General features: G+C 35.8%; 1 protein-coding gene across 1 annotated transcript; it reads right to left on the minus strand.

The window, feature by feature from the left end:
- Positions 1-580: 580 nt before the first annotated feature.
- Positions 581-6,611, minus strand: LOC113351623. Its single transcript, XM_026595573.1, has 5 exons — positions 6,477-6,611; positions 6,278-6,356; positions 1,884-2,467; positions 993-1,656; positions 581-810 (listed from the first exon to the last, which is right to left on the minus strand). Exons 1-5 carry the CDS (start codon positions 6,609-6,611, stop codon positions 581-583), a joined length of 1,692 nt encoding a protein of 563 aa, XP_026451358.1.
- Positions 6,612-21,534: the final 14,923 nt, after the last annotated feature.

The following is a 21,534-nucleotide window of genomic DNA, read 5'->3' on the forward strand; positions in this document are numbered from 1 at the left end:
TCAAATGCTTCAGAACTAAATGGATTAGAATCTGATACTTGCATTGCTTCAATTACCTTGATTTCAGCTTCTTTAAGTTTAACAATAATGTTATTTCCAAATACCCTCCAATTCCAATCATTTAGAATCCTTTTTAACTCCTTCAGTTTCTTCATGAATATGAAAGCAGGATCACCATTAACTTCAGTTGACCAACTTTCCTTAACCACATTTAGGAAATCTGGATGACTTATCCACATTTTTTGAAATTTTCTAGGTACATTTTTTGGATTTGGAATATTTGCACAGCCTCCCAACAAAGGAGAGTGATATGATACAATTCTAAGTCCTACTTTATATCCCCAGTCTTTATATATTTGCAACCATTTTTGATTGAATACCACCCTTTCTAAGGTGCATAAAATCATTTTGTTTCCTTGTTGACAATTAAACCAAGAGTACTGCAATCCTGTTTTTGGAGCTTGAAGAAGTTCACATTTATCTAGACATCACTGAATTCCAACATTGAAGATTTGTTAGGATTTCTCCCCCCAACTTTTTCATCTGGAGTTAAAATGACATTAAAATCACCTAATATTATCTAAGGCTTATTCATTTCACTTATCATTTCCATCTCTGACCACAAAAATCTTCTTTGAACTAACTTCACATGGGCATGCACACCGGAAACCAGCACATCACCTACACTGACAGTGACCATCTGACTTGACATTGAAATAACAGTTGGCTGAGTTATGCTTGCATTCCAAAAGAGCCATATGTTGCCTTTATTATCTGAAGTAGAATTGTGAATAACCATTTTCTTCATTCCTGAGAGATTTAACTTTCTACAAAAAGAATTACTATAATAAACTTTTGGTTCTGCTATCCATAATAAAGAAGGGCTAAATTTATTTACCATAGACCATAATTTTTCTTGAGCCCTTTTTCTTCTAATGCCTCTAATATTCCATTAAGAAATCTTCATTGTTCATTTAAAGGGTTTTTAGTACCCCCTTTATTCTGATTTTTCCTGAAATTGTATTTGTTATTTACTGGAACTGGTTTACTCACCTTAGTTTTACTTGGAGATGAAGAAGAACTTCCTGTCACCATTTCTTTTTCAACCAACTTTGCCCAAGATGTAACTTGAACAACTTCATTTGTTACATTTCCATTAGAACCATTAACAAATGTAACAGTACTATTTTGCAACCTATTTTCCTCAGCTAACTTGATTAATTTAGGAACTTCAAGGATACCTGATTGGTCTTCTATATTATCCCCCATATTGTGATTTTGACTCTTATCAACTTGAGAAACTCTTCCTGAAACAACATCAACAAATTTAACCACACTCTCCACTTCAGGATTTTCAGTATTTGAAAGTTGTTTTATAGGCTCTCGTTCTGCAATGATTTCCTCATCAACACTTGTATCATCTTCTTGTTCAAATGCAGCTTGATTAAGTACATTAAACCTTCCACTGCTAATGTTAGCTGGTATGGAATTACCAACATTATTGACAGGTGTAACAATATTAGAAATAATGACATCTTCTTCAAGCACCTGAGTATTAGCATTATTGGATGTGTTACTCTGTCTCCTTGATGTATTAGAACTACTCTTATCAACCTCAGACCTATCATTATCAAATGGAATATGAGCTTTAACAACCTGTGAAGTTTGTTGTTAAACACTAGTTGTTGCTGAAGACATATTGTTATGAATATTAATTGCTTGTTGATTGTTGTTCTGAATATTACTTGCTGGCTGATTTTTGTTCTTATCAACTCTACATTCAGCAATACGGTGACCAATTATCTTGCAGTTATGACAAAATTTAGGACATACTGGAATGGATATGTTCTGAAAAAACCTCCATATTTAGTGCCAATCCATACCTTGTTAGGAACAGATTTTGCAAAATAAATTTCAACCAAGACATTTGCATAATACCCAACCTCACATCTTGCAGTAGCTTCATCTAATTTGATTGGTGTACCAATTTCCTTGCAAATCTTAAACAATATCTTTTCACTCCAAAACTCAAGTCCTAAACCTGGTAATCTAACCCATACCATAGCTTTTGAAGTTCTTTGAATTTCAGGACGGAAATTAGAGATCCATTTTCTTACCTGTAATACATGATTCAGTACCTCCCATTTCCCTTCCTTAATGTATTGACGATCAATTTCATTATCCAACTTGATTGTAAAAAATCCCCTTCCTAATGGTATTAACTTACAATCCCCTGTTAATTTCCATTGTCGACGAAGACGAATAACAGCATCAACAAATTTAACTTGTTGTAAATTCAATCTACCAATTAACGAAAACCTCCAAGGATCTATACTTTCTTCAAATAAATCATCAGGTAATTTAATCGAAGGAATTACCTGAGAATTTTTTTCTTTATTAAAACCTAGCATATCTGATTTAAAACCCTCAAATAAGGTGGTTTTAGGAAAAGAATCCATCAACCCACCTGAATTAATGACAAAACATCACCAGATTCAACTTATTCAAGAATAAATTTTGAGTAGAAATCACCTGAATTAAAGATTTGACACGAAAACGAAGATTGACGGAAAAAAAATTCACCGAGTCAGTCGCCCGATATGCAGAGCAAGACTCGCCCGATTTTCCTTAGAAATTAATGTCTTACCTTTAGGGGGAGTATTAGCTTTGCTATTTAATGTCTTCAGCGGCATTTATGGATTTAATATATGCAGGGTATTGTGTTGTTGAAACTTGGAATCAAGCGTATGTATAATGAATTTTTGTAATTTGTTTATCCATATGATTGTAAGAGTTTTGTCACTAAAATTGACAAAGGGGTATATTGTTAGAGCATAGCTCGGTTAAACCCACCAAGTGTTGGTATGTCAAGTTTGGTTGTCATATTTTGGTGAATCAAAACTCAATTAAAGAGTCGTTTGATTATGTACTAGAGACAACTTCGTATAGGTTAGGCTAGAAAGATTAGGATGATGAGACATACAAGTATTACTCGAAGATTTGAAGAATGTGAAAAAGTAACAAGATACATCGATGGCATCATCCTTCCTCTTGAGGTTAATAATATTTTGACTTGAACTATTTCATTCCCAATGTATCTTTCAAGTCGTGCTATATTGAAAACATAACTGCGAAGCTGCGAATGATTATATTCTAGTAGACATAGTATTAAGGAATTACAATACGAAGTATAACGCTTATCTTTTGAACTTAGTATATAAGACATTGACATAATCGTATGAATGTTATTGTGACTATGTGTATGGGTATGGGTGAATATTTCGTCATAGGAAACAATGTTTACATTCGTTTAAAGAAAGTACATTCATGAACTTGTTTTGTGAATCGAAAGGGAAATCGCTAGGCTTATTGGTATTGTTATTCGTTGCATATCTTTGGATTACCAATATGTATGAGTTAGTAGAACCGATCATAACTTGTTATGTATCTTGGTAAAACTAGTCATAATGCCTGACTTATGTATTGGTATGACTTTCATTAGTGTAACCAATCCTAACTAATCACCTAAGATTGTATGATCAGTATTTGTAATTGGTGTGACCGATCCTGATAATAGGTGTAACCGATCCTAGTATTTGGTGTGACCGATCACAAAAAAATGTGTAATCGATCCTTCTAATTGGTGTAACCGGTCCTGGTAATTGGTGTAACCAGTCCTGGTAACTGGTGTGACCGATCACAAGTAATACCATGAGAATATGGGAACCGGTCCTGGTAATTGACGTGACCAATTTGGTAACTGATGTAACCGGTCCCAGTAACCATATTAAGGTAGAACCGATCATTGTATTTGGTAGAACCGTAAACCCATGATTAGTGTGTTGATTTGATCAATCACATAGTTCTTGGAAATCAGATGAACCAGTTCTAAACTTGTTTGGAAGTGTGGTATAATCAGTTCCAAGATTGTAAATATGAAAGAGGATTTACAAATTAATAAGATGACGACATACTTTGAACATGTTCAGTAACTCTTATCTTTTATTGTTCAAAGATATTCCTTAATAACTCAAGGAGATCCCGGACCGAAATAAGTTGAGAATCTTTTAATTAAGGTTGTTAGTTTTATATGCTTTTAATTACCAGCAATTAAAATGCATATCTCTGGAAAATAAAAATTGGTAATGTGCATTTACTAAATGGATATTTTCTAGTAGGATTTCGGTTAATATTGGACAGAGCATTTCTAGGAATTATGAAAACCGAATTTGGAAATATATTGCATATCTTGAGAATATTTTTGGTTTTGGAAATTCCTTGTTGTCCAAACTTCCTTGGTCTATAAATACCCAAGTTTGCGTTTCGAGCAAACTATCCTAAGAGCCAACAAAACTACGTTGTTGTGTTGTTACTGGTGGAGCCGTATATTCGGAGAGGAAAGTACCATAATTAGGAGAAATCTCAAACGACCGCTCGTTTAAAGACTTCTGTGGGATCAAGAAGCTCTACGAGTACCGTTGGTGGGAAACTAGATAATTGCAGTATTATTAGTTTTCGATTTGATTTGATTGACTAACGGTTTTTGAACTTTGATTGCACCAAGTTTGTTTATTCTTGAGAATCTTCTGTTCTGATATAAGATTCACTCAAACTAGATCGAAGTATCGACGGGATCTTTAGAATTGTTTGTAGATCTAAAGACGTCTTGTGATAATCCATTATTAACAAACTTCATTCTATGCGTGATTGGTCAAAAGAAATTCAAGTTGTGGTGTGCATGTGTTTATTGAATATTTAAGAAGATTTGAAGACGAAGAAGATTTCTGATTTGGGTTCATAATCTTCGGGGTGCACAAAACTTGATCGGCTGGGATCCAACTATAATCAGTTTGTCGTTGATAGATATGATTGATTAGTTGCATAGATCGGCATCAGTATTTAGCATCTTGATAGATCCTATTATTGATTGCATAATCTAAACTCTGCTACTTTGGTAGTTGTTGGATAGATTGATCTAAACCCGACAAAGGAGTTTATTGGATTAAACAGAAGAGCATTTGTCTAACTCACATCACTGAGATTGAATAGAGTTGTTACCGAAAAGATTTGTTGTTCCTTTACTGTTTGAAATACAAACCAAAGGAATTGTTCGAGTGCGTGCACTTATTGAATGTCGGAAGCGCATGGATACTGAAGAAACTAGCTGAACTATAGGTTTAGCTATTTGGTCTCAACTATACGAAGTTAGGTTGATTTTGTATAGCAGCTTAATTTTGAGAGTATTCAATTATGGACTAGGTCCCGGGGTTTTTCTGCATTTGCGGTTTCCTCGTTAACAAAATCTTGTTATGTCATTTACTTTTGTTTTCCGCAATTATAATTGTTGTTATTATAATTTAAAGTAAATTACATAAACGTTAACTCTTCGTATAACTTGATAGTGATCCTATAGATTTTGGTTAAGTCTGAACCTATTATCAAGTAACCACACTATGATTTTTGCATTGTCTCGATCTCATATCCATCGACGATCACAAAAAGTGTGAATACCGATTCGTTGTATTGTCTCGACTTAGTCCATAGACAACCACTTTCGGTAAGAGGACTTATAGGTGAAAAGGTTTAAGATTGTGGTATATTTGGGTACCCTCGTCTTTTCAAACTGTATCTTTCAAGGAGAAAAGAGAAGAAGAACATGATTACAAATGATTATAAATAGACTTATGGACACCCAAACCCTAAAAGAGCTTTGAACAAGTCTTTGATGGTTAATTATCCATTATCTAAAATGTTAGGAGAATATTTTCTTTAAAAAAATAAGAAACAATACACAAATACAAGGACTTGAGCCACCTTGATGCAAACCTCATTTTCTCAAGTTAAATATGAGGATGCGAACGTCACTGGTATTAGACAGTAATAGAGTCAGCTGAATGCTCACATCTTTTACCACCTAGTGTCTTATCAAGGTTTGTTGTGTAAACAGAATTCTTACCTCGTCTGAATCTGGACTTACCAGATTTTTTAGGAAATCCTTGTTGATTATCCAATGTCAGATTCATCCTTTGCATGTTCTCTTGAACTTTGGCAATTCTTTTATTGTTCCTTTTGAATCTCCAACACGTGCTTTAAACATGATTTGCATTTCCACAAATCAAACAAATCAATAAAGATTTTGTGTTCTGTTGAAGTGATTCCTGTTTAACACAACAGTCACCAACCATTGTTTCATGATCAGCCGGAACAGAAAAGTTGTTTGTGCTTACAGTTTTTCTTTTAAACCCTAAACCATTTGTGTTCCCAAAGGACTTCTGACCGAATAACATTGCTGAGATTTTTTCAGAACTCCCAGATAACCTTTGCAGGTCATCCTTAAGAGTATTGATCTCCTTATCCTTTAGGGACATGGTTCTGGTGAATTCATCATTAAGACAATCTATCTCAATATTTTTCACCTGGAGTGATGATTCAAGTTTCTTCAACAAAGCCTTTAGTTGAAGATTTTCTTGGAGAACCTCACTAATCAAGAATTCAAAAATCTTTGTGTCAGAATCAAGTTCTGAATTAGAAGTTGAGTGGGTGGAGGTTTCTGTTGCAAGAGCTGAATGTTCATTGCACCCATCAGAATCATCCAAGACGTTGACACCCATGGAAGATTTTTATATTGAATCATCTGAAGCATTAAATGGATAGATACGTTTATCATATCTATTGCTTCTTTTTAAAAATTCTTTGATATTTTATGTTATCAGTGATTTATCAAAATCAACATGATTGGAACAACATTCATCATCCCAAGGCAAGTTAGGAGATTCACTTGCATTGGTCACAACATTGAACGCGGATGTTCTGACTGTGTTCTGATCAAGATCTAGAATTTTTAACTTTCCAATCAGATTATTTCTGGAAAGCATATCAAGGTTATTTCCTTCAAGGATGGCATGCTTCTTAGAATCGTATCTGGTTGGCAGGGATCTGAGAATCTTCATCACAATGTCCTTATCAGGAATAGTCTTACCCAATGCAAGAGTTGCATTAACAATTTCAGACACTTTGTGATTGAACTCATCAATTGATTCTTCATCTGCCATATGAAGGTTTTCCCAATCAGAATTTAGGTTTTGAAGCCTAGCTTCTTTTTCACAGGTATGTCCTTCAAATACGGTTTCTAAGATATCCCAAGCTTTTTTAGACTTCGTGCAAGTAGTCACATGATGCTGAAGATCTGGGGTAATGGCATGTATGATAGCACTTAAGCCGTCGGAATTTTGCTTTGCAACAAGGATTTCTTCTGGACTATATCTACCAATATCCTTAGGTACAGATACATGCCTTCTGTATTAACCGGAGGATCATATCCATTAACAACACGTATCCATGTTTGAAAATCATGAGCTTGAAGAAAAGCACGCATAGCGATTTTCCACCACAAGTAGTTTGAGCCATCTAAGATTGCCGGTACGTTTATGGAGATAGAATTTTTGTCCATAGAGTCAGATCGCTACAAACACGGACTAATGAGGTCTTTAAAAGTGTTTGCCTGCGCTGATACCAATTGAAAAAGCGGGGGTCCAACAACCAGACCCAATATTTAGCTTAGCAATTTGTATGGACTAAATCCAATATACTTTCAAGAGAATCAACTAGACGGTCAGACTCAATCTTAAGAAAAGTATATCAAAGAGTTATATCGCAATCTCTCAATTCTACCTGCAATCAAACAAATAAAAATTTGCGAGCCCGATTGAATATATGAGAGAAAACTTGAACGGTACCAAAGACCGATGTTCAATGGTCAAACAATTTCAATCAACAACCAAAGGTTGGATTTACCAATTGATCGATTCAATGCACAACCTGTGATATTTCAATCATATAACAAAATATAATGCGGAAAAGAAATAACACAGACACCACCAGAAGTTTTGTTAACGAGGAAACTGCAAATGCATAAAAACCACGGAACCTAGTCCAGATTGAACACCATATTGTATTAAGCCGCTATAGACACTAGCCTACTACAAACTAACTTCGGCCTGGACTGTAGTTGAACCCTAATCAATTTCACACTGATTCAAGGTACAGTTGCGCTCCTTACGTCTCTGATCCCAGCAAGATACTACGCACTTGATTCCCTTAGCTGATCTCACCTACAACTAAGAGTTGATACGACCCAAAGTCGAAGTCTTTAATAAACAAATCCGTCTCACACAGAAAAGTCTACAGGAATAGGTAAATCTGTCTCCCACAAAATACCTACGAGTTTTGTTCCGTCTTTTGATAAATCAAGGTGAACAAGAACCAATTGATATACCAGACTTATATTCCCGAAGAACAACCTAGAAATATCAATCACCTCACAATAATCTTAATCGACTAGCGAAACAAGATATTATTACACAAACGATGAGACGAAGGTGTTTGTGACTACTTTTCTATCTTGCCTATCGGAGATATAAATCTCAAGCCAATCTTACGGTTGCACTCAATCACGATAGAAACAACAAGATCAGATCACACAACTACATAGAAAATAGTTGGGTCTGGCTTCATAATCCCAATGAAGTCTTTAAGTCGTTAACCTACAGGGTTTCGTGAAAAACCTAAGGTTAAAGGAGAACCGACTCTAGCTTACACAACTAGTATCACATAGGAGGTGTGGGGATTAGGTTTCCCAGTTGCTAGAGTTCTCCTTTATATAGTCTCCAAATCAGGGTTTGCAATCTAAGTTACCTTGGTAACAAAGCATTCAATATTCACCGTTAGATGAAAAACTGATTAGATTCAAGCTAATATATTTCAACCGTTAGATCAAACTTAGCTTGTTACACACAAATGAAATGTAACTTTATTTAGGTTTGACTAACCATACCTAAACGTGTGCACTTAGTTGGTTCAACAATAGTTAACCAATGGTTAGCCATATGAGCACTTTCATATCAACCTTATTCATCTTCACCATAACTAGTTTAAATGACTCAAGTTAACTAGTTAGAGAGTTGTTCAATTGCTTAGATCTCATAGAAGTATACAAGACACAATCGAAGCAAAATCGGTTTTGATTCACTCGAATTGATTCATGAATATTATAGCCACGGTTTACAAAGATTGCATTCCTTATTATATAAATGTTTTAGTTCACGAATAACCGATTTTATAAAGTAACCTACCTAAGTATTCGAACAGGTATGCGTACTTAAGTAACCGGATTGAGTTTGTTTTTTACTTTCAAACTCCAGCAGAATTTAACGGACGTGAAATTTCCGCTAGTATGCGTACGGGTACGCATACTCTCCCGGATTTCCAACAAAAGCCAGTACGCGTACGGGTATGCATACTTTGGGTTCCAGGTTTTGGACTTTTACACAAATGTGAGAACACACTATGTTTATATCCAAAGATGGTTACATGTTCTAAAATCTCATTTTAATCATTGAAACTTTCTTAGAGGATGTTATATAGTTGTTATTCACAAACTATTTCATCAAAGTGATTTTCAAGCTATTGAAATAATCAACATGACTTTCGTCATGAGTAAAGATGAACTTGGCCAAAACGAAAGCTTACCAACATATATTTCGATAAATAGATAAGCGAGATAAACTCGGCTCGAAATAGAAAATATGTATAATCGAAGTCTATATAGCAATACGACTTTTTTTTCAAGATAGGAGATAGAATAGATAGACTTTTGAGTGATAGATAAGTTCAAGTCTCCACATCCCTTTTTATCGATGAAGTTCTACCAGTCCCTTGGGTAGTTCTTCGTCTTTGCATGATGAACGTCATGGAGTCTAGAGATCAACTACACTTACTATCCTAGTCCGAGACTTAGATATAAGTAGACTAGAAATCAAGACTTATAGTTTTGGCAACTAAACTTGACAAACAAGCTTGAGATAGCAACGCTTGCGAGTTCGAACGAGCAGTGCTCTAACAGTTGTGAAGTTTAAACTTTTAGAACAACGATTGGATTTATTTACAGGTTACACAGATTTTTGTTATGGTATATGTTTTTCAACTCTTGGAATAAAGTTTTGGATTTGTTCACAAGGTCACATAGATTGTTGTTATGGTATGTGTCTTCGCTAAATATAACTATTTCGGTAAATTAGATAATTGTATCCTTTGAATTTTTCCCTGGAACATCTGATAACCCAAATTTGATTGTTTTTCTCCAGTAGACTTCAAAACATGATTTTTTTTTAAAAATAGCGCACCATAAGTATGGGTACCTGAAAAACCGGTTTATAACCATAAAACATGATCCATATTTCAAACAATCTCTTGCTGGTTGGTCTAACTATCAATTGACCAATATATGGAACTCCTCAAAAGATAAATACTCTTTCCCTGTTGTTTTCCCATTCTTTGTAAAGGGAATTGAAAAGACGAGGGTACCCAAATGTACCTCAATCTAAAACTTTTACACCTATAAGTCCTTTCTCCGAAAGTGATTGTCTATAGACCGAGTCGAGGCAATACAACAAATAGGTTCACACTTCGTGTGATCGTCTATGGATACGAGATCGAGACAATACGACAAGAAGATAACTTGCGTGATTGACTATGGATACAGGATCGAGACAATACAACAACGAAGTATGTTTACTTGATAAATGGTTCGGACTTAACCAAACACAATAGGATTACTATCAAGTAAATAGGAATTAACGTTTGTATAATTTACTTTAAATTATAATAACAATAATTATAATTGCGGAAAATAAAAGTAAATGACACAACAAGATTTTGTTAACGAGGAAACCGCAAATAAAGAAAAACCCCGGGACCTTGTCCAGAATTGAATACTCTCAGGATTAAGCCGCTATACAAAATCAAACCAACTTCGTATAGTTGAGACCAAACAACTAAACATATAGTTCACCTAGTTCCGTCTGTATCCCTGCGCCTCCAACTTGCAAGTCACGCACTTGGAACAATTCCTTTGGTTCGTATTCCAAACAGTAAAGGAACAAAAAATCTGTTCGGTAACAGCTCTTTTCAACTAAGTGATATGAGTTCGACAAAAGACTCTTCTGTTTATATCAATAAACTCCTTTGTCAGGTCCTTAGATCTATCTAATAACAACTACCAAAGTAATTGTCAATATTTTCAAATCAATACTTTGAATCACAAAGAATTGTATTGAGGCCGATCTACTCAACTAATCAATCCAATCTACCACAAGGATAAACCGATTATAGTTGGATGCTCTTTACCCGAAATAAGTATTGTGCACACCAAAGATTATGAACCCAAATCAGATCTTCTTTGTCTTCAAATCTTCTTAGATATTAAATAAACACCTGCACACAATCAACTTGAATCTCTTGTGATCAATCACACACAGAACAGAGTCTGTTAATAATGGATTATCACAAGACGTCTTTAGATATACAAATAGTATAAAGATCCCCGTCGAAAGTTCGATCTAGTTTGAGTGAATTTTATATCAGGAGAGAAGATTCTCGAGCATAAACAAACTAGGTGCAATCAAAGTTCAACAACCGTTAGTCAATCAAATCAATTGAAAACTAATAATAAACCGCAATTATCTAGTTTCCCACCAACGGTACTAATAGATCTTCTCAATCCCAAAGAAGTCTTTAAAACGAGAGGCCGTAAGAGATTTCGCCTAATTTGGTTACTTTCCTCTCCTAATAGGCGGCTCCACCAGTAACAACACAACTAGGTAGTTTTGCTGGCTCTGAGGATTAGTTTGCTCGAAATACAAACTTTGATATTTATAGACCAAGGAAGTTTGGACACCAAGGAATTTCCAAAACCGTAAATATTCTCAAGATATGCAATATATTTCCAAATTCGGTTTCCATAATTCCTGGAAATGCTTTATCCAAATATTGACCGAAATCTCTTAGAAAATCTCCAACTAGTAAATGCACATTACTAATTTTCATTTTCCAAAAATAAAATTAAAAACCTTAATTAAAAGATTTTCAATTTATTTTCGATCCAGGATTTTTCCTTTAGCTATTAAGGAATATCTTTGAACAATAAAAGATAGGCCTTACTGCACATATTCAAAGTATGTCGATATCTTCACTTTGTAAGTTCTCTTTCATACTTACAATCTTGAAACCGATTTGCCACACTTCCAAACAAGTTTAGAATTGTTTCATCTGACTTTCAAGAACTATGTGATTGATTAAGAACACTCAATCACCATACATGGGTTTCACGGTTCTACCAAAACAAGTTTCGTTGGTACTGGAATTAGTCACACTAGCTTTCCAAAATTCGGTTGACTAGGTTCTAGGATTGGTTCCCACATATATATGGTATCTAACTTGTATTTGTTGCACATGTCCATAAGATCGGTTACCAATATCTAAAAAGGTGTTGCACATGTTCATAGGATCGGTTCCCAATATCTAGAAACTTGTTGCACCTCATACAAGGATCGGTTCCCCTTTGTGATCGGTTTCACTTCTTACTAGGATCGGTTCCCCTTTTCCTAGAGTTGATCATACCAATTACAACAAATGGATCATACCATCTCAGGTGATTACTTAAGATCGATTTCACTAATAAAAGTCATACCAATACAAAAGTCAGGCCTTGTGAATAGTTTTACCAAGAACATAAACAAGTCATAAGCAATTACACTAATCACACATATTGGTAATTCAAAAGATATGCAATGAATAACAATACCAATTAGCATAGCGATTTCCCTTTCGATTCACGAAACAAGTTCATGAATTTACTTCCTTTAAACGACTGTAAAACATTGTTTCCTAGGTTGAAATCTTCACCTCATACCCATACATAATCACAATAGTATTCAAACTATTATGTCGATGTCTTATATACGAAGTTCAAAAGATAAGCGTTATACTTCGTATTGTATTCCTTAATACTATGTCTAACTAGAGTATAATCATTCATGCTTCGCAGTTATGTTTTCAATATGCACGACTTGAAAGATACGTTAGGGAATGAAATAGTTCAAGTAAAATATCACTAACCTCAAGTGGAAGGATGATGTTGTCATTGTATCTCCTTACTTATTCACTTCTTCAAGTATTCACATAATACTTGTAATGTCTCATATCCTAATACTTTCAAGCTAACCTATACGAAGTTGACTCTAGTACATAATCAAGCGACTCTTTAAATGAGTTTTGGTTCACTAAAATATGACAACCAAACTTGACATACCAACGCTTGGTGGGTTTAACCGAGCTATGCTCTAACAGGAATGATCAGGTTTCTTTTTCCCAAGCACCAAATCCGAAGTCTATAATTCGTCCGTTTCAGCGCGATGAAGAGGAAATCATTACTTCCATAAAACAAATTTTTATAAAACCATCTAATCAAATAATCATTGTGTTATTATAGAGCAACCATTTAATAATTTAATTTTGATACGGGATAAACTTTTAATTGAAGACATAAGAGGACATGGTGTATGTTTTTCTTATTTTATTAGGAAATAAAGATATGTCAATTTACAACTTGAAAATGTTAAGATAAATGTGTTAAGTTTGTGCGGGGAAGTTGTGGAGTTTCGGAAGAAAATTTGTCCAAGAAAATGAGAATATGTTCAAGACACAAAAGCATTGAAAGCCTAGAATATACAATTTATGGGCATAAATACTAGTCATTAGATAAAACTAAACCTAAACCAAACACCTCAAAACTAGAAAATTTAAGAAATTTTATCAAGAAAAAACGATCAATTTCATCAAGAACAATCAAGTTTATCAAGAACCCTTTAATACATCCATGAGCCCCTCGTAGCATCAATACATCAATAACCATGGTTCTGAAAGGTAGAGATGTTATAAAATGATGGATAACTATAACCTGATTACCGATCAGATGATCCACAAAAAGCGGTTGTGCCATTTTTTTTATTCCAAATTAAATTAAAAAAAATATCTTTAGCTTCCTTTTATAGGTCTTGTGTGTGTTTGTTTACCAGTATCTATTCTATGACATATTTATTTGTGCTTCAAACTTTGAACTAGTTTTGTGCGTATTTCTACATATACTTGTATTGGCCTATTCATATAAAAAATTTCTATCTTTTGATTGTTTTAAAAAGAAAAAGTGATATCCTTGGTGGTAATTTTGTATTCATATGAACTTATAATGGTTACCAAATAATCCCTTCCCTTCCTTGTCGTTATTCTTTCTTTTTTCCTCTATTTTGAGTTGTTTTTTTTTTTTGAAGCATGAATTTTATTAGAAAAAGTTTAAATTACAACTTGTGGTGAATTTTTTGAAGCATGAATTTTCTTTTTCTTTTTTTCCCTCTATTTTGAGTTTTAGTCAATTATCTTTGTAATATTATTAGAGATATTATTTTTTAAATAAATTTCGATAATATTTGTATAGAAAATTTCGTATTTTATAACAATCTAATTTCTCTTCTTCTTGTGAATAACAAATAAGAATAGTCTCATGTGATCAATACAATAACCTTTTCTCCGCATTTCATTAGTTCTAATACAGTCTGTGAAAGACTCGAAAAATATCTAATAGATGTACTTGTTGCAAATCCGTATAACATAGTAGATACAGATATCGTTAGGAAAATACCCAAAGGATCTTAAATGTCATCTTTATCTACTAAACGTTAGAGTTTCAAATAACTTTGATGTATGTGGCATAATCATTCAAGTGAATACTTATAGTTAATAATTCGGAAAATTATTCAATATTATATGCAATATCAACTTGATTTGAACTCTTTGAGAGCTCTCCAAAGCACAGATTAAAATGCTTAAAGTAGACTTGTGTGACAAAAGATTTAGTTAAATAAGGTTTCAATATGTTGATTGTGATTGAACATTGTGGTGGTCAATTAATTATTCGATGGATACGATTACAGTTACGTGGACTAATTGTAAAATTGATCCGTTTACATCTTAACAAAGTGGATGTATCGCTATATAGTTTGTGTTATAGCAAGGATGTGTAACTGATAAAATGACTGAATTATTCTATTTATAATTCGTATTCGATATGAAGAATATTTTGACTTTTTTGTAGATTTATTTAAGAAATATTATTTTTCTACTTGCAATGTTGTACAAGATAACTATAGTTCATCATTGGATTTGTTTAATTAAAACTAAGTAGATAAACGACGACAAGAACTGATCCACCCAAATAAACCATTCGAAAAATGGTGAAGAAAATACCACACGTGTTTTGCTAATTCATGGAGATACTCCGTAATAGACTATTAACTAGAAATTATGTTTCACAAAAGATGGTTCGGATTTCTAATAGTATATTGTCACATGACGGCAAACAAGTAAAACAAAATAAATTTTGTATATTGTTGGAATTTTCGTGGTGTTTTTTTTCTCGGATAAGGTTTTTTCTTATTGGTTTTCTTTCTTAAGTTTTATGAATGAGGAAACTCAACACAAGTCCAACACCACTATAAGAGATGTTGTATTTTTTTTTTATTTGGTTTCGTCCCTCGGAGTTTTCAAGACATGGTTTTAACAAGACATATATGCATCAACATTGCTTTACTCAAAAAAAAAATTACATCATTCACATACAACATGGTACATAAGTGTTGAAATCTGTTAAGACGGAAAAAAAAAATATTCTCAAACTGAGTTTACTAGCGGTGGCACTGGAATTTGATGTCATTTGTGCACCCAGAGCATGCCAGCTACTTCTTATATATAATCATTCTGAAACAATTGTTTTACTAAAGATAGTAGGGAATTATGTTGTTGTTGTCATTAATCGCGTACATCAAAAGTATTTATCATCTAGCTTCCACTACCAGTAAACCAACAATAAATTTTGAAAACAATTTGGATGTATATGAAAATCTAAAGAGAAATATTTAGGATAGTACAACAAAAAGTATTTGCTTAATAATTATTTATTCCCACCACCTTTTAAAAAAAAAACTTAATTTTAATATATACAGGTTAAACAAATAAATTGTTGATGAGTTCACTGAATAATTGGCAACGGAGTGTCAATGCTCGTATTAATCATGCAATTCAATAATTATGTGCATATTAATATTGAACACTCTCTTAGTTAATTGGAAACATTAGTGTGCATATATTTTTATGTAGAACGAAGATAAATAAGTAAGCTTAGTAATATTTTTATTGTAGCATTTTATTCCAAACTATCCGAGATCGACCGAATCATAACCAAAATTATAAAATATAAACCAAAACAATATATTTAAGGGATGTGATCATTTTAAAGATAGGATAATTGATATAGACATGTTTGCTTATATGTAGAACCACTTCAACCTTCTGATACCTTATTCTCGTATAATCCTAAGATCAAGGGCTATATGATAGAGTGTTTTATCACTCTACTCCTTTCAAAATGGATGAGAGACTAATTTAGAGAGTAAGAAATCCACCGTGGGATTGAGATGAGATAGGAGACTGAACGGCTCTCGAAGTCCTGTTCAATATAAAGTTTTGAAAAATCCACCTCAAACAGAGGAAGGAAAGTGGGGCCCACTTGTATCCTTTAAAATTTTAATAATATGATAATATGGAGTTATACTGCATGATAAGTTCATAATTCATATGATTTTAGTGTCCATTCCATACTTGTTTTAGCTATTATTCTTGCATATTTTTGTATTATTACTTTGGTTTTCTATTATTTGTCTCAAGTAGGTGAATCATCCAAAAAGGATCTACAAAGTGCTTAAAAAAGATAAGAAGAGAAGTATTCCAAGTATCCAAGTGCCCAAGTCCAAGAAAAGTGGAAGAAGTGCGACGAAAAGGAGCAAAATGCTCAAAATCAAGAGAATGGACAAAGAACGATCTTAACTCATTCAAATTAAGGATTTATCATCATCATCTTGAATATAATTGAAATATAAAAATAATGCAAAAAGAATGAGGTCATTCTGAGTTCGGATGAAGAAGTTGTGGCCAAAACAGTTTTTATCAAATACCGAAGACAGTAAAGTTCGCGGAAGGGTTTCATACTTTAATTCCAAAAATATCTGCTGGAATTTGAAGTTCGCGGACTGGGTTCGCTTACTTAGCAAGTGTAAAACGTGTATTCATACCTTAGAAGTCCTAAGGTCACGTTTGGGATTGTTATTTCGTATTTTTGGGTCGGGTTCTTGAACCGAACTAAATACGTGAAGGCCAAGCAATGTAAACCTATAAAAAAGGTATTAGGTTATGTAAAATCATATCAATCGAATATCATATCACATTCTATATCAAAACCTAGGGTTTACCCCTTTAGGGAGAAACCACCATTATTCATCTTCTTTGTAATATGAGTAGCTAAATCCTTTGTTGATTAAGGATGAATTCAATGTTCTAAGCGTGAATCTTTATTAATAATACAAATCTATTGAGAGTTTTTATCATCATCGTTTGTCTTTACCATATCTATGGTTTATTAGTGATTCTTAAAATTGATTTGGGATGCATACTAGATTAATCTATTGATTGTTCTATTGCTAGTAGAAGTTATGAGATAAGTAATCGTCGATTAACTCTCTACACAAGTAGAAATCGCGAGACCTTGCAAAGAGATTTTGTGAAGCAATCGTGTGTGAAGAAAACACCAGAAAGTTAACCTTGATCTAAGAGTTCAACTACTGGGATCAACCTAAATTCACAAAGATTAAGGCATTCGATTGGATTACACCTTGAGTGATCTACTACTTGGTGGTTCGTTGGATAGAATCTGGTAGTCGAGAAATTCTGTATCCAGTGATCGAAGGAGTTTTGGAGATAACACTGATCTAGATGTTATTCTACGGTTGGTGATAAATGGTTCTTACGAATAATAGATAAGTATTTTAATCCAGCTATCCCTTGGTAACGGCGAAGGATTCCTTGATCATCTCTTTTCTTTATTATTGTCTTTATATTTATCTTACAACCAATCCCCCATTGTTATTAACTTTATTTTGCTGATCAAATAACTTATTAATTACACGGCTCTCTGTGGGAACAATCTCTTACTACCACTATATTACCAGTTAATTAGTGGGAAACATATTTATTAATTTGTTGAGCCTACGACATCCCATACAAATTTTGGCGCCGCTGCCGGGGAGCAGTTGCAAATTGATTTGTTATTTGTTTAGCTTGTTTTTGTTTTTGTTTTTGTTTTATTTTCTCTTTTACTCTTGTGAGTCGTCATGTTTCCTTACGGAAATAACATGTTTGGAGCACAAGATTACAGATACAATAGTGGTAATCAATATGGTTTTCAATCTCATTCATACGAAAACTACCAACCATCCTATGGATATAATCAAAACCAATTTTTTGGCTATGATCAATATCCCAGAAAACCTTATGGATATTCTCATACATGTCAACAACCTTATGACGGGCATGTAAGTGAACAATCACGAGGATGGGAGGATAGTTACACTTTTAAAGTTTATCTCCTTGTTGATGGTGGTTTTTAGCTTAGGGTTAAAATCGTAAAACCTTAGTCAGAAAGTGACGTCACACTTGAGTAATAATGTCGCCACTAACACATTTATTGAACCATTCAACATGTCTGCGTAAAATTACCGGGGTACCTTTTTTATATGCCATGCTCCACGGCAGATCCATCGGTACTGACTGGCATCATCTCTGCACATGCCAGCCGCGCATGCTAGCCAAACGTGCCAATCACGCGTGCCACATATTTTAAACTAGGGTTTTGACAATCTAAACCCTAATAGCCATATCTCCGCGCCAAAGGCATGCCAACCATGCCAGCCGCACCACCGTGCCAATGACATGCCACGCCAGCCACATCTTCGTGCCAAAGGCATGCCAACCATGCCAGCCCACCACCGTGCCAATGGCATGCCATGCCAGCCACATCTCCGCGCCAAAGGCATGCCAACCATGCCAGCCGCACCACCATGCCAATGGCATCCATGACAGCCACATCTTCGTGCCAAAAGCATGCCAACCATGCCAGCCGCACCACCGTGCCAATGGCATGCCATGCCAGCCACATCTCCGCGCCAAAGGCATACCAACCATGCCAGCCACACCTCCGCACCAAAGTCATGCCGACCATGCCTCCATGTCGTTGGCTTCCAAACGAAGGGTTGCAACAATCAACGACCACCCTTCCTTCTGAGATGCAAATCTCAGCCGTCCAAGTTCGCCACCAAACGCGTGGCAACTTTTGGCCCAATGCCAAGCCCTAATTTTGTCCGCGCCTAAATTATGCCAAAACCCTAATTTTCGCCGCGCCTAAAACTATGCCAAAATACTAGCTTGGCCGCGCCTAAACCATGCCAAAACCACGCCGGACATGCCTCCATGTCGCTGGCTGCCAAACGAAGGGTTGCAACAATCAACGGCCACCCTTCCTTCTGAGATGCAAATCTCAGCCGTCCAAGTTCGCCACCAAATGCGTGGAAACTTTTGGCCCAATGCCAAGCCCTAATTTTGGCCGCGCCTAAACTATGCCAAAACCCTAATTTTGGCCGCGCCTAAAACTATGCCAAAATCCTAGCTTGGCCGCGCCTAAACCACGCCAAAGCCATGTCGTCCATGCCTCCATGCCACTGGCTTCCAAACGAAGGGTTGCTACAATCAACGACCACCCTTCCTTCTGAGATGTAAATCTCAGCCATTCAAGCTCGCCACCAAAAGCGTGGCAACTTTTGGCCCAATGTCAAGCCCTAATTTTGGCCGTGCCTAATACTATGCCAAAATCCTAGCTTGGCCGCGCCTAAACCATGCCAAAGCCACGCCGGCCATGCCTACATGCCTCTGCCTGCCAAACGGAGGGTTGCAACAATCAACGGCTACCCTTCCCTCTAAGATTAAAATCTCAGTCGTACAAACTTTCCAAAAAACGACTTGTGGAAATCTCTTATCTACGGTACCAACTCTTGGCCACGGTGCCAAAACCCTAATTTGGCCACGGTGCCAAAGCCTTAATTTGGCCACGCCAAAGCCATGCCGGCCATCCTCCATGCTGCTAGCTGCCAAACAGAAGGTTGCAAAAATAAACGGCTATCCTTCCTTCTGAGATGCAAATCTCAGACGTACAAGCTTGCCACTAAACCAAACGACTTGCGGCAACCTTTGGCTACGCTGCCAACTCTTTGGCCACGACGCACACTTAGTTATGCCAATTCTATAGTCACGGCACCAAACCCTAATTAGCCACGCAAGAGCATGCGCAAGCCATGCCAGCACCGTGGCCACGCCACTGACTACCAACGAAAGGTAACTACAATCAACGGCTAACCTTCCTCTCAAGATGCAAAATCTCGACCGTCGAAGGTCACCACCGAGCCGGCAAGCCTCCCAAGATCAACTTTCCAAAAAATAGCAACATGCTACACAAAACACTCGAGACATCAAAACATGTCACAAACTGGGGGATGCTCATCAGGGTATTGGTCTGGCGGTTTACAGTGTGCGGCATACACTACGCCCGTTACAAGAAAGTTTCATAAGAGTGGGGCGGTTAGTAAATACAAGAAGTAATGGTGAAACGTTTCCTTCATTATGGAAACATCAATTCCGGGCATTACTCGTTACCGTTTTCTTCCATTTACCAAACCGTTTCCACTTCTTACGAAACCAGGGTACGTTTCGTTGCGACTTGTATAAATAGGTCTCACCTATTTCCACCAAAGAACAAGTTTTGGTCAGGAGAATACAACACTCAGAAATCACTTGTTAGATTTCCCATCTGTTAGCTTTCCACTTTCTGATATAAGTCGTCAAACAACTACTATTCCCGAATCAACTATTCTGGTCTCAACACTCTCTTCGCTTCCCTCCCTAGACCAACCCTTCTCCTTCACTTTGTGACCGAAGCAAGTCTGGAACGGTCATTTCTTGGTTTAAGCTGGATTTGTACAGATTGATCTCCCGAATCAAAGTATTCCCTTGAAGTAAATTGTTTAGGGTTTAGACTCGTTTCTCACCCACACACTCGAAATTACCAAAATCAGCAGAAAATGTTTTCACTCTCAAACAATTGGAGACCACAGTGGGAGATTAATCTCTCGGTTGCAATACCAATTTCATATTACGCTTTTTAACTCCAACTCAGGAAGATGGTCGGTTTTTTGACTGAATCCTTGCCCCCAAGTTCCACTCAGACGAATGGCAATGCTTCCTCTCCCAAGGCAACATCCAACAACGCGATCGACGGAGAAATTCCAAGGCTGTCCTATTTGGCACGGGTTCAGGAGATCCACACCAGGAATATGGATCTCATAAAAGAGGCGATTAATAGCATACTCGACTTCCTTATCAGCTTAACATCGAAATTGAGTGACCTACCTGTCCCGGAAACTCCGGAACTGGAGACTAACGTCCCAGACGATCATTCGCAAGTCAACAGCTTCACTACCAATCAGAAACCAGTATTCTAGGAAGCGGCCTCATTGGTGGAAAGTTTATGTGAACTCCTACATCTTTCAAAGGATCAACGGATGGAGACGTTAATTTCCATCAATCGAATAGCGTCAAACGCATCCCTGGTTCCTTCGCGTTTGGAAATGTCAAGAATGTCGGAGATGACCATCAACAATGTCACGTTTACCGCCGACGACGTGATGGCAGAAGAAGGACACAATC

This window comes from Papaver somniferum, chromosome 2, assembly GCF_003573695.1.
Source record: "Papaver somniferum cultivar HN1 chromosome 2, ASM357369v1, whole genome shotgun sequence".
In the NCBI taxonomy this organism is placed as follows: Eukaryota; Viridiplantae; Streptophyta; class Magnoliopsida; order Ranunculales; family Papaveraceae; genus Papaver; species Papaver somniferum.